At 47.5% G+C, this 12575-nt stretch overlaps 5 protein-coding genes across 6 annotated transcripts; 2 read left to right on the top strand and 3 right to left on the bottom strand.

The window, feature by feature from the left end:
* Positions 1-317: 317 nt before the first annotated feature.
* Positions 318-2796, bottom strand: TSTA_003690 (succinate dehydrogenase subunit Sdh1, putative; the record flags this gene model as incomplete). The annotated part of the gene is made up of 6 exons (XM_002487921.1): positions 318-770; positions 825-2213; positions 2275-2438; positions 2493-2566; positions 2623-2677; positions 2755-2796. The coding sequence occupies 6 exons, from the start codon at positions 2794-2796 to the stop codon at positions 551-553; spliced, it is 1944 nt and encodes a 647-aa protein (XP_002487966.1). The 3' UTR covers positions 318-550.
* Positions 2797-3261: 465 nt separating this feature from the next.
* On the bottom strand, positions 3262-5023 carry TSTA_003680 (proteasome regulatory particle subunit Rpt1, putative). The gene is made up of 4 exons (XM_002487920.1): positions 4768-5023; positions 4603-4717; positions 4321-4550; positions 3262-4269 (listed from the first exon to the last, which is right to left on the bottom strand). The coding sequence occupies exons 1-4, from the start codon at positions 4860-4862 to the stop codon at positions 3390-3392; spliced, it is 1320 nt and encodes a 439-aa protein (XP_002487965.1). The 5' UTR covers positions 4863-5023; the 3' UTR covers positions 3262-3389.
* Positions 5024-5157: 134 nt separating this feature from the next.
* Positions 5158-7412, top strand: TSTA_003670 (t-complex protein 1, delta subunit, putative). 2 transcript variants are annotated; one of them, XM_002487918.1, is made up of 8 exons: positions 5158-5294; positions 5352-5403; positions 5455-5477; positions 5528-5557; positions 5609-5638; positions 5691-5859; positions 5917-6320; positions 6370-7412. In XM_002487918.1, the coding sequence occupies exons 1-8, from the start codon at positions 5244-5246 to the stop codon at positions 7219-7221; spliced, it is 1611 nt and encodes a 536-aa protein (XP_002487963.1). In that variant the 5' UTR covers positions 5158-5243; the 3' UTR covers positions 7222-7412. The 2 variants fall into 2 exon arrangements, with proteins under 2 accessions (XP_002487963.1, XP_002487964.1); XM_002487919.1 differs by having other exon boundaries at positions 5455-5557.
* Positions 7413-7792: 380 nt separating this feature from the next.
* TSTA_003660 (pheromone maturation dipeptidyl aminopeptidase DapB) lies at positions 7793-11533 on the top strand (the record flags this gene model as incomplete). Its single annotated transcript, XM_002487917.1, has 2 exons — positions 7793-10421; positions 10483-11533. The coding sequence occupies 2 exons, from the start codon at positions 7793-7795 to the stop codon at positions 10554-10556; spliced, it is 2703 nt and encodes a 900-aa protein (XP_002487962.1). The 3' UTR covers positions 10557-11533.
* Positions 10549-12474, bottom strand: TSTA_003650 (uncharacterized protein). Its single transcript, XM_002487916.1, has 5 exons — positions 12353-12474; positions 12009-12302; positions 11805-11950; positions 11606-11733; positions 10549-11542 (listed from the first exon to the last, which is right to left on the bottom strand). Exons 2-5 carry the CDS (start codon positions 12216-12218, stop codon positions 10788-10790), a joined length of 1239 nt encoding a protein of 412 aa, XP_002487961.1. The 5' UTR covers positions 12219-12302; positions 12353-12474; the 3' UTR covers positions 10549-10787.
* Between the last annotated feature and the right edge of the window lie 101 nt (positions 12475-12575).

Raw genomic sequence — 12575 nt, 5'->3', positions numbered from 1 at the left:
GTCCCTCAGTGACCAGGCTGCGCTGGAAGCAAGCGGGGATCATGTACCACGCTAGAACTGGTATGTATAGTCAGTCGAGGCTAAAATATGCGGTCTTTGAGATGTAACCTTGTCTTACATAAGGGAAGCAGTGACTATCAATCATGTAATTGAATTGAAATAAAAGGTCATTGATATTGTGTTGTGTTTGTGTGGAGGTGACAAAGGATATCATGAAGTAGTTTTTGCCCCGTAGAAACGGGCAATATCAAAACAAACAGGGGCAACGGAGAATATCCTTCAATAACGTACCGATAGAATTAGTAGGAGAGCTCAATGTGGTATTATTGGTGTCATTGAACTGCAAAATAAAACAAACTACCTAGCGCAGGGACCATATGCTGCACAATCTATACACGCCGACGCTTTCCCCAGAATTGTAGATTGTAGTTATATCTCTAAGTCACCCATTCTCAACCCGAGATCAGAGTCTAAGAATGATTGCTTTCGAATATATCGTGTGGTTCTTGAAACAGGGAACATACATATTGAGAACAAATTATCAAAATTTTTAGTATACACGCTTGAAAGGTGGCACGGGCTTGCACTCCTTCTCATCCAAAGTGTGGTCCTGAACAGCACGGTAGGTGAGGTCGACCTTGCCGTGGGGGTTCTTCTGATAAGTAAGAGTGTGTTTCATCCAGTTCTCGTCGTCACGGTCGGGGTAATCTTCACGGGCATGGGCACCGCGAGATTCCTTGCGGTTAGCAGCAGCGTGAGCAGTTTGAGTGCTATATCTAGTTAGCCATATATTTGTATGATAAAGCTGCTGATTGGATACTTACGCGCAAGTCAACAAGTTACGGAGTTCCAGAGTCTCAACCAAATCAGAGTTCCAGATCATGCTACGATCCTTGGTACCAACCTGGTCGAACATAGCATCGACTTCAACGATCTTGGCAACACCCTCGTCCAAACTCTCCTGAGTACGGAAGACACTGACATCAGTTTGCATAGTCCTCTGCATAGCGTTACGAATTTCATAGGTAGACTTAGGGCCATCTGCTGTGCGGACAAAGTCAAGGTCCTTGATAGCCTGAGCACCAGCATCGGAGCTAAGTTCGCGGTGAGGCTTTCCGGGAGAAGAAATATCACGGACACGGTGGGAAACAGCACGACCGAAAACAATCAAATCGAGGAGTGAGTTGGCACCGAGACGGTTGGCACCGTGGACAGAGACACAAGCAGCCTCACCACAAGCGTACAATCCAGGAACAGTCTTGTCGTTTCCGTTCTCATCCAAAGTAATAACCTCACCAGTGTAGCGAGTGGGAATGCCGCCCATGTTGTAGTGGACGGTGGGAAGGACAGGGATGGGCTCCTTGGTGACGTCAACACCAGCGAAGATGGAGGCGGTCTCAGAGATACCGGGGAGACGTTCGTGCAACAACTCAGCGGGCAAGTGACTGAGCTGGAGATAGATGTGGTCCTTCTCAGGGCCAACACCACGACCCTCGCGGATCTCCAATGTCATGGATCGGGAAACGACGTCACGGGAGGCAAGATCCTTGGCAGTGGGTGCATAACGTTCCATGAATCGCTCACCCTCGGAGTTGAGCAAGATACCACCCTCACCACGAGAACCTTCAGTGATCAAGCAGCCGGCACCATAGATACCAGTGGGATGGAACTGAACGAACTCAAGATCCTGGTTAGGGAGACCAGCACGGGCAACCATAGCCATACCGTCACCGGTACAGGTGTGGGCAGATGTACAGCTGAAGTAAGCACGTCCATAACCACCAGTTGCGAGCACAGTGTGGTGGGCCTTGAATCGGTGGAGGGTTCCATCCTCTTGGTTATAGGCGATGATACCTCGGCACTCACCATCCTCCATCAAAAGGTCTAATGCGAAATATTCAATGAAATAGTTTGTGTTGTGTCGTAGGGACTGGCCGTACAAAGTGTGTAAAAGAGCGTGGCCGGTACGATCAGCAGCAGCGCAGCATCGGTAGGCCTGGCCACCCTTGCCGTAGTCTTGAGACTGTCCACCGAAAGCACGTTGGTAGATACGTCCGTCTTCGGTACGGGAGAAGGGGCATCCGTAACCCTCCAACTCACGAACACTAGCTGGGGCTTCTCTTGTCATGTAGTGAATGGCGTCCTGGTCACCCAACCAATCCGATCCCTTCACAGTGTCGTACATGTGCCATCTCCAGTCGTCCTTGTGCATGCTATAAGCAGTTTAGAACTTTACTCAATTGATATTTTGTACTACCGAACAGGAACACATACTTTCCAAGAGCTGCATTGATACCACCTTGGGCAGCAACAGTGTGGCTTCGAGTGGGAAACAATTTCGAGACACAGGCAGTGTTAAAGCCAGCTTCCGCAAGACCGAAGGCGGCTCGCAGACCAGCACCACCGGCACCGACGACGACGGCATCGTATTCGTGATCCTTATTTCAAGTAAGTATTAATAAAATTATATAGTAGTGTTGTGTATTGCTTACAATAATTGGGTATTTCTGGGCGATAGGGCCGGTGGCTTCCTTTGCACGAAGAGGCTGAGAGCCGAAAATGCGAGCTATGCGATTCGACAATTAGCAGCGCAATCATTGACGAGAATCCATATCAACATACCGGCAGGCCTCGTCGAGGAGAAATTTCGTCGTTGATCTCTAAGGGCTCTTGAGATCTGGTTGCCAACCCAGTTAGCCTGATGACAGTCACGAGGGGCAGTGATCGGATCAAGGTATCTTGACGTTGACTGACCTTTGACGCAGGAGCCAAGCTCCGCAAGCTCAACGAGCTCATGATGATCCGTATACAGGCAGAAGCACGCCCGTTATAAAGTCAATTCACTCGAAGAAAAGAAAAGAGAAGGGGAGGATCGCAACGCAGAGAGGAGAGTGTGCCAGGACTGCAAGAGACTCGAGAGTGAGGTTCTTCCTGGAGTGTCGTCTCTGCCGGTAATGGCTGTCGGTTGAGGGAAACAGCGGCAGGCCGAGAAGCTAATTACGTAAGCATCCATGCGTTGCCGAAACCTGCTGCAGCCAATCAGTATCGCTGTAGTGGTAATCAAGGTCCCATAGCCGAGGATATGATTGGCTGAGACCGATGTCATCACGTGCTGCATCTCCCAGCCGGAAAATGTAGGAAGATTGGCCAGCGGCTATATGCCAGCCGAGATCCTACACTAACAGTACAAAGCTACCGAGTCTGTATACTACGATTTATTAAAACTGATTAATGTACGAGTATACAAAATTGCTATCTCTTGAAGCACGTATCTGTTGGAAAAGTCATGCATGCTATGGAATAATGTTCATACATTACATATATTCTGCCCAAGGAGCGCCGTCTAACCGAGCGACCAGAAGAAACAACACAACGATCCAAAGCGCATCCTAATTGTATTGCATATATGTCGCAGTAGAGTTGAACTTGAGGTTGCCTTTGATAACCTTGTCCACGGCAGCTAAGAAATCCTTCTCGGTTGCGACCTTCCGGCGAGCACGGATGGCGTACATGCCTGCCTCGGTAGCCACACTGCGTAGTTCAGCACCGGTGGCATTAGGGCAAAGCCTAGATATCAGCTCCCATCGGATGTCGCGCTCCACAGACATACTCTTAGCATGAATGCGAAGGATATTGGCACGACCTTCCATATCTGGTAACGAGAATTCGATCTTTCGGTCAATACGACCAGGACGCATCAAAGCAGGATCCAGGGTCGATGGACGATTGGTAGCAAACATGACTTTGATGTTACCACGAGAGTCAAAACCATCCAGTTGTGTAATAAGCTCCAACATGGTACGTTGAACCTCGTTATCACCTCCAGCACCGTCGTCGAAACGGGCACCACCAATGGCGTCGATTTCATCGAAGAAAATGATGCAGGCTTTCTTGGTTCGTGCCATCTCGAAGAGTTCTCGAACCATACGAGCCCCCTCACCAACATACTTCTGTACCAACTCGCTACCGATAACACGGATAAAGGTGGCATCGGTACGGTTTGCAACAGCCCTTGCGCATAGCGTTTTACCCGTCCCGGGAGGCCCGTATAGAAGTGCACCTTTAGGAGGATCGATACCAAGGTTGACAAAACGTTCGGGTGACAATAACGGCATCTCAACGACTTCTCGTAGTTTCTCGATCTGTTCCTTGCTACCTCCGACATCTCCGTAGGTCACATCTGGCTTATCTTCGACTTGCATCATCGTCACGCTAGGATCGATCTTCGGCGGAAGAGGGAGTAGAATCTGGTATTTATTGCGATCGACACTATGCATGTCAGTTTAATGAAATCCCAGGTCAATATTGGATCAAACCTACCCAACTCTCATGCCTTCTTCAATATCTGTAGGACTAACCCGCTCGCCGAGGTTGACGACGAACTTTGCGATCTGTTTAACGTTGATAACATATTTGCTCTTTTCGGGATCTTTCTCGTCTTGGATAATCTTCGTGCATCGTGCCACCTGTAGAGGCTGCTCTTCGGCCATACGTTGTCGATCAGCGGCGACATCCCATAAGTGAGGAGGCGCGAGACCAGTATCGGATTCCTAAGTCGGATGATTAATAGGCCGTCTGTATAATTGACTTGATAATTAATACCTTCACGCCTATTTTCTCGTTAACACTCTGTTGCTTTTCCTTGATCTGCTTCTCGAGCTTTTTCAGGGCGGCCGCGTATGGAGCAGCTCCATATGTTTTGAGAACTTGGATGTCCCTAGAATCGGTCAGCCAAGTCAACCGGAGCGTATGCAATGATAAACTTACTCATCGGTAAGTGGTGTAATCTTCTTCTCTGGTATCTCATCATCGGCAAAGTTCTTCTTGTACTTCTCCCAGTCGGATCCCGTAGCACTGGGCATCTTGACGGCTGCCGCAAAGGCGATGGATGTGGATCAGCTAGAACCGAGGCAGAAAGGTTGATATTATGATAGTATAAAATCGAGTTGGAAGTATAAGGACGTGCCGATGATGAGGAGGATATGGTATGAGGATTTGAAGTCGTTGAGTTGTTGTCTTGGATGATAGAAGGAGATGGATGAGTGTTGGTAATGGAGCTTGAGCTGCGAATGACCGACGTAGGTCTAGCTGTCCGCGCTAGCGTTTGCCAAGCATCCAAACCACCACCGCCTGCCAAACTGTGAAATTCCGAAAAGAGCGGGCTACAACTTTTCGATTCCGCGAACACCGTCAGATTTTATTACATTCAGAGACTTTACGGTTTTTGAAATCTTACAGACAATATGGCATCAGCAGTGGCCGCCCCTAGCGGCGCTGGCAATTCTGCCTTCAAGGTAAGGACAGGAAATGTTGTGATGGCGAAGCGGGGGTTTTACTAACACCATGATCAGGATAAGGAGAAGCCCATGGCAGTGCGCACTGCGAACATCCTAGCAGCTCGAGGTTCGTCTATTCGGTTTGATTTCATATCTATCAATTGCTAACAAAATGCAGCTGTTGCCGATGCTATCAGAACGGTATTTCATTCGTCACCCCGCAGATATTTTCGATTTCTAACAGCATGTAGTCTTTGGGACCTAGGGGCATGGACAAAATGGTATGTTTATTTGTTTATCATATGAATGGAAATATCCTGACAATTTTCTAGATCCAAAGTGGAAAAGGCAATACAATTATCGTGTGTAACCAACCATCCTCCGTTTCGTCCGACTGTATACTGACTTCCCAAGACCAACGACGGAAACACCATGTTGAAAAGTATGAGCGTCATGCATCCTGCGGCAAAGATGCTTGTCGACCTCAGTGCTGCTCAGGATATCGAAGCTGGCGATGGAACAACTTCTGTCGTCGTTATCGCGGGCAGTTTACTAGGCGCCGCTGATCGACTTTTGTCAAAGGGTACGTTATCACATTGCGAGCCCAGTATGATTCTGAGATTTAAACTAATTCTATCAGGTATCCATCCCACCATCATATCCGAGTCCTTCCAACGAGCAGCCGCCGCTGCTGTACAAATTCTTCATGATATGTCACAACCCATCTCCCTTTCAGACCGGACGACCCTCTTGCAAGCCGCGTCGACCTCCCTCTCGTCCAAGATCGTTTCACAATACTCGAATCTCCTCGGACCTATGGCTGTCGACTCCGTCTTGAAGGTCATTGACCCTAAAATCGCAGACAATGTTGATCTTCGTGATATTCGTATCGTCAAGAAAGTTGGTGGCACCATAGAGGACAGTGAGATGGTAGACGGCTTGGTCTTGAATCAACCCGTCATCAAGAGTGGCGGTGGTCCTACAAGAATTGAGAAAGCTCGGATAGCTTTGATTCAGTTCCAACTCAGCCCCCCTAAACCAGATGTGAGTTTCATGATATTCCTCCTTAATACATCATCTAATTGCATGACAGATGGAAAATCAAATCGTTGTCAACGACTACCGACAAATGGATAAGATTCTTAAAGAGGAACGCCAATACCTTCTCAATATGGTCAAGAAGATTCAAAAGGCGAAATGTAACGTTCTCCTGATCCAGAAGTCTATCCTCCGGGATGCCGTGAACGATCTATCTCTCCACTTCCTCTCGCGTCTAAAAATTCTTGCTGTGAAGGATATTGAGCGCGACGAAGTCGAGTTCTTGTGCAAAAGCTTAGGATGCAAACCCATTGCAAACATCGACTCTTTCACTGAGGACAAGTTGGGAACTGCAGATGTAGTCGAAGAAGTTCAAGCTTCAGGGGCTCGCTACGTCAAGGTCACAGGCATCAAGTCGTCTGCTGCTACGAGCCAGACCGTTTCTATTGTAGCTCGTGGAGCAAACAACCTCATTTTGGACGAGGCAGAGCGATCTTTGCACGATGCCCTCTGTGTCATTCGCTGCTTGGTTAAGAAAAGGGCTCTCATCGCTGGAGGCGGTGCACCGGAAATCGAAGTCGCCAACCAGCTCAGCCTGAAAGCTCGCGAACTGTCCGGCACCGAAGCAATCTGCTGGAAAGCCTTCGCAGATGCCATGGAAGTTATCCCTACAACGCTTGCCGAGAATGCAGGTCTCAACTCAATCAAGGTGGTAACAGAGCTCCGCCACCGACATGCACAGGGTGAACATAATGCCGGAGTTAGTATCCGCAGCGGTGGTGTGAAGGATAATATTACAGACGAGAAAGTGTTGCAACCTTTGTTAGTGAGCACAAGCGCTATTGAACTCGCGGCGGAAACGGTGAAGATGATTCTGAGAATCGATGATATTGCTCTCTCAAGGTAATTCCTGAGCGGGGGTCACAAATGAAACAAAGGATTTGGTTGTCTGTCATAAAATGCTGGCGCGTGATGTTGAGAAAAGGTTTTAGAGATGGAATCTTGTCTGTTATACCAACCCCTATTTATACAGGTACCACCTGGCTGTAAAATGGCTAGCAATGCATAATAATAACTTGGAGTTGTTTTGCGATGACCTACTAGGAGTGCCAGAGTAACTACTATAAGCTTCGAAAATCCTACCCTGATTAGACTATTCATGATCCTATTCATCTGATCCAGCTTCCGTATGCCATATGGCAAGCTGCGTTGATGCCAAGACTCAACCGTCTGATACATTGGCAACTCCGGCAACCTGTGGCAGGAGTTCTGACGAACACCTCCAAACCAGCATGAAACTCGGGCAATAATTCTGCGCTCCTGATACTCGGTGAAGTATTATTTCCTGTGATTCTTTCAATGTCATCAATCCATCGGTGACCTGCAGGAGCACTCAACAAGCTCCATTGTTACACTAAAGCCGTGAAGGTAGAGGGCAAACGTCGGCTTCCAGTGTCCGCTTTGCTTGTGTCGCGGTAATGGCGAGGACAGACCAGGGTTTAGGTGCGGAATCGGAGCCTCTGACGAACCAGTCACACAGACACTCGAATTCGTTCAGCTCGACAGATTCACTGTCTACCGACGGATCACTTTTTGGCGATGACATGAACGCCACTCAATTCCAGAAATCGACGCAATTACCGGAAGAAACACCGTATCGCGATATCGAGGAAGGCGTGGAAGGCGAGCCAGAAAGCGATATATTATCGCATCCGAGAGATAAATCGAAAAGAAGTCGGGGAAGTCGATGGATATGGGTAATAGGATTATTATGTTTGGGTGGTTGGATACTAGCCTTTATACTGTTTTGGGGCCGGCGGAATAATAACAGTGATATAAGCTCCTCTGTTGCAGCCGTTCACGACGCCGAAAGTGCGACAGGAGCTACAAGTTATGGGAAACCGCTGACTTTGGACAGCGTCCTCAATGGTTCATGGGGCAGAAGGAAGCATTCAATATCCTGGGTTGCAGGACCAGATGGCGAGGACGGGCTTTTGCTTGAACGTGGCGAGGATGGAAAGAAAGGATACCTCCGAGTGGAAAGCATACTCAGTCGTCAGAACGAGACTGATGCTGATGATGGGTTGATTCTTATGGAGTCTGGTACTATCGAGGCCAATGGTAAATATTTGCAGCCATCGGAGACTTGGCCGAGTCCGAACTTCAAGAGCGTGCTTGTTGCTGTGGATGCAGTGAGCAACTGGCGGTATTCCTTCACTGCTACATATTGGCTTTTTGACGTGAAGACTCAGACGGCCCAACCCCTTGATCCCGACGCACCCAAGGGCCGCATACAGCTTGCTTCGTGGTCTCCAAACTCCGATGCGGTCGTTTTTACTCGAGACAATAACTTGTATTTGAGAAGATTGGACTCGACTACAGTCACCCAAATCACAAAAGATGGCGGCAAAGACGTCTTTAATGGTATCCCCGATTGGGTCTATGAAGAAGAAGTTTATGGCTCAGACACCGCAACTTGGTGGTCTAATGATGGCAAATATGTTGCGTTCTTGCGTACAAATGAATCCATGGTACCTGAATTTCCTATAGAGTATTACATGTCACGGCTATCAGGAAAACATCCTTCTCCTGGGCTGGAGAAATACCCGGATGTACGCAAGATCAAGTACCCAAAAGCTGGGGCTCCCAATCCAGTTGTGACGCTTCAGTTCTACGATGTCGAAAGTACCGATGTCTTTTCTGTCAACGTCTCGGGAGGTTTTGCTGATGACGATCGTCTCATAACTGAAGTCGTTTGGGCTTCGGAAACAAAAGTCCTGGTCAAGGAATTCAATCGAGAGAGTGACGTTGTCCGCACAGTACTCATTGATGTTGGTTCAAGGAGTGGAGATGTTATCAGAGTGGACAATTTTGCGCAAGACGATGGAGGTTGGGCTGAAGTGACTCAGTCAACTACATTCATTCCCGCTGATCCGGCAAATGGTCGACCGGACGATGGTTACCTTGATATCGTTGTCCACGACGGTTATGACCATTGGGGCTACTTCACACCTGTCAACAATTCGCAACCTATTCTTCTCACGTCTGGACCATGGGAGGTCGTTGATACACAACCTGCAGTTGACCTTCGTAACGGCATCGTATACCTTGTTGCGACTAAAGAATCGCCAACTCAGCGACACGTCTACAGCGTCAAACTCGATGGCTCAGACTTCCAAGCGATGACTGACACTTCGAAAGCCGGCTACTATGATGTTTCTTTCTCGATCGGTGGTGGATATGCACTGCTGAGCTATGAAGGACCGCACATCCCGTGGCAGAAGTTAGTCAATACACCGAGCAACCAACAACATTTTGAAGAAGTTATCGAGCAGAACGAACACCTATTTAGCATGATTGAGAAATATGCCTTACCTGCTGAAATATATCAGAACATTACCATAGACAACATCACATTACAAGTTGTTGAACGACGACCACCACATTTCAACCCAATCAAGAAATACCCCGTTCTATTTTGGCTCTACGGAGGACCAGGTTCGCAAAGCGTGGACAGGAAATTCATGGTAGACTTCCAGTCGTACGTCTCTTCAACACTGGGCTATATCGTGGTCACAGTAGACGGCCGGGGAACCGGCCATATCGGACGCATAGCCAGAACAATAGTTAGAGGAAACCTGGGCTTTTGGGAAGCTCGCGATCAGATCGAAACCGCCAAAGCATGGGCGAAAAAACCGTACGTGGATAAAGACCACATAGCTATCTGGGGCTGGAGTTATGGAGGCTTCATGACCCTCAAAACATTGGAACAGGATGCAGGACAGACTTTCCAGTACGGCATGGCAGTCAGTCCGGTAACTGACTGGCGGTTTTATGACTCTATATATACCGAGCGATACATGCACACCCCCGAGCATAACCCTACTGGCTATGAGCACAGCGCAATTTCGAATATGACGGCATTGCAGCAAAACGTTCGATTCCTTATCATGCATGGCACGGCAGATGATAACGTGCATTTCCAGAATACCTTGTCTCTGATTGATAAATTGGACATGGGGGGTGTTGAGAACTATGATGTGCATGTATACCCGGATTCGGATCATAGTATATATTTCCACAATGCACATAAGATGGTTTATGACCGTAAGTCTCAGCCCTTTGTGTTTTGTGTTTTGGATGGATATACTAACAGGTAACTGGTTAGGCCTGTCTTCTTGGTTGGTGAATGCTTTTACGGATGAATGGCATCATGTTGGAAGTGCTTTAGCAGCGACGTAGGGGAGAAGGTTGAGTCGACGTTGCGATTATATATATGATCGACTCTCTACTGATAGGTTACTCGAAAGAGACGCTTCTGTCCGGACAGCGAGCCGACTATATTTGTTGTCATGATCAAGCACGGCGTTCAGGTTACTTATTTGGATAGATCAATGATAGCTAGCGGCCGCCATTGAAGGATAAATCATTATACTCTACCAAGTCTCCGAGTCACCAAGTCATTGTACATCTTTAAGATTGCCAACCATCGAAAACATCCACAAATTTCACCGCGGCTTTTAGATAGTAACCTTCCAAGTCCTCCCATGCCTCTCCTAGCTCTCTCAAAACGCGCAAAGTCGACACAAAATATGCATCCATTGCATGCGGACCTTTCAAAGCCTGTTGCCTAATCCAATTCCAGTCCTTGCCTTCCATATCATACCCCTCAATAAGATCAAAGTCGATATCCGGCCGTAACTGGGCCACATATATTGCCAACGTGGTCAGCCACCACTGCTGCACAAGTGAGATGTGTACTTTCCCAGGAATATGAGGGAAAAGCACCTGAATCGCATGACTCATTAGTAGTGGATACAAGAGGCATTTGTCATATTTGTTTTCTGAGTTTGAAGTCCCCAGAAAGAGTGAGACGATAGCCTTCTGGCTATCACGGAAATGGGTTGTTAGATCGGACGGGAACATCCATGCATTGCAGTGATCTAGTAATGCGGCTTCGTGGTCACGGAAGATGATTGCCATGTTGTGTTCTCCGGGCGTTATCAGGGCTTCATTGGTAAATCTTTCATCTGTGCGGACTTTACCAAGGATCTCGGGAACAGAAGGAGTCTTGTATATTGGCTCTGCTTGAAAGTAAGATGGATCATCGGAATATTTGAGAATGTCGTTGTCATAATAAGCAGTTGCCACGAGTGTCAGGGCTTCCATTGCAATGTCCTTGATGGACATTTGCAGTGCAAGCGCGAGGTGTATCAAGGGTCGTCCCACTACATCACCATGGCTTAGTCAACTCTCATTTTTGGCACAGGGTGGATGAAGTCGTTACTTACGGCCAGCTGTAATCGAGCTAATCAAAGGCTGTTTAGCGGAGAATAAGTACTTTTGGAGCACTACTTTCCAGTCATAGCCTTCTTCCACTAGGCTGTCCTCAAAGAGATCCAGGAATGCGCGTTCATATCTATATCCAGTTAGTCCAAGTCGATCACAGAGTTTAACTAGGGAATCAAGGTATTGTAGGGTTATACGAACTCCCTCTTCCCCAGAAAATCCATCCAGTCGCTACCGACGACCTCGCCGGGAGCATCCTTCCATGGCTCTAGAAGCCCAGAGTTGGCTTCGTACAGATTATCAAGAGCATAGTTGTCAGCTCCGAAAAGAAATGCCGACACCAAATGCTGAGCAGATTTAAAGGTTAGACAATTGTGCTTTGCGACGAAGCGAAGGAAGCCGTACTTGAGGCAGAAAATTATGAGAGGTAGTCGAATTGTCTGGTGTATCCCCACGAATCCACACTGAATGATTGATATGGTTCAACCTCACAAGATGATAGAGAGTTTTTGCGGGTTTCTCGACGGGATTCTCGATATCATGGGATTTGATGGTGGGCACTCGGATCGAGTTGCTCGAGCTGAATGCTAATATTTTGCTTAATAAGGACGCCATATCTCTTTTTCTTCTTTCTTTTTATTTAATAGGGAGGTCTATGTCGAGGCTTCTTAGGGTTATCTCCCATACAGCTAGGTGCGTCTGGCCATCGTCAGTTCGTTGAATACATGGTAGGGGAACGGCAGACAAACGTTAAGCTTCTAATCCCTAATTGCAGTGTCAGTACTCGATCCTAGACTCTTGAAGACTAATAAACCAGCGACAGAGAGTGTCTTAATGTATTTAATAGCCTTATGACACTTTTTTTGGCGACAGAGTTGACGATGAAGAATAATTGAGGATTATGTTGGGACAACAGCCGATAAGCGATAAGATAACGATAAGAGACGATAGCGTCATACGATTTAACCTTGT

Source organism: Talaromyces stipitatus, genomic scaffold (genome assembly GCF_000003125.1).
Source record: "Talaromyces stipitatus ATCC 10500 scf_1105507295517 genomic scaffold, whole genome shotgun sequence".
NCBI lineage: Eukaryota > Fungi > Ascomycota > Eurotiomycetes > Eurotiales > Trichocomaceae > Talaromyces > Talaromyces stipitatus.
Note: the sequence above shows the minus strand (reverse complement) of the source record. Positions and strands in the feature narration are given on the sequence as shown.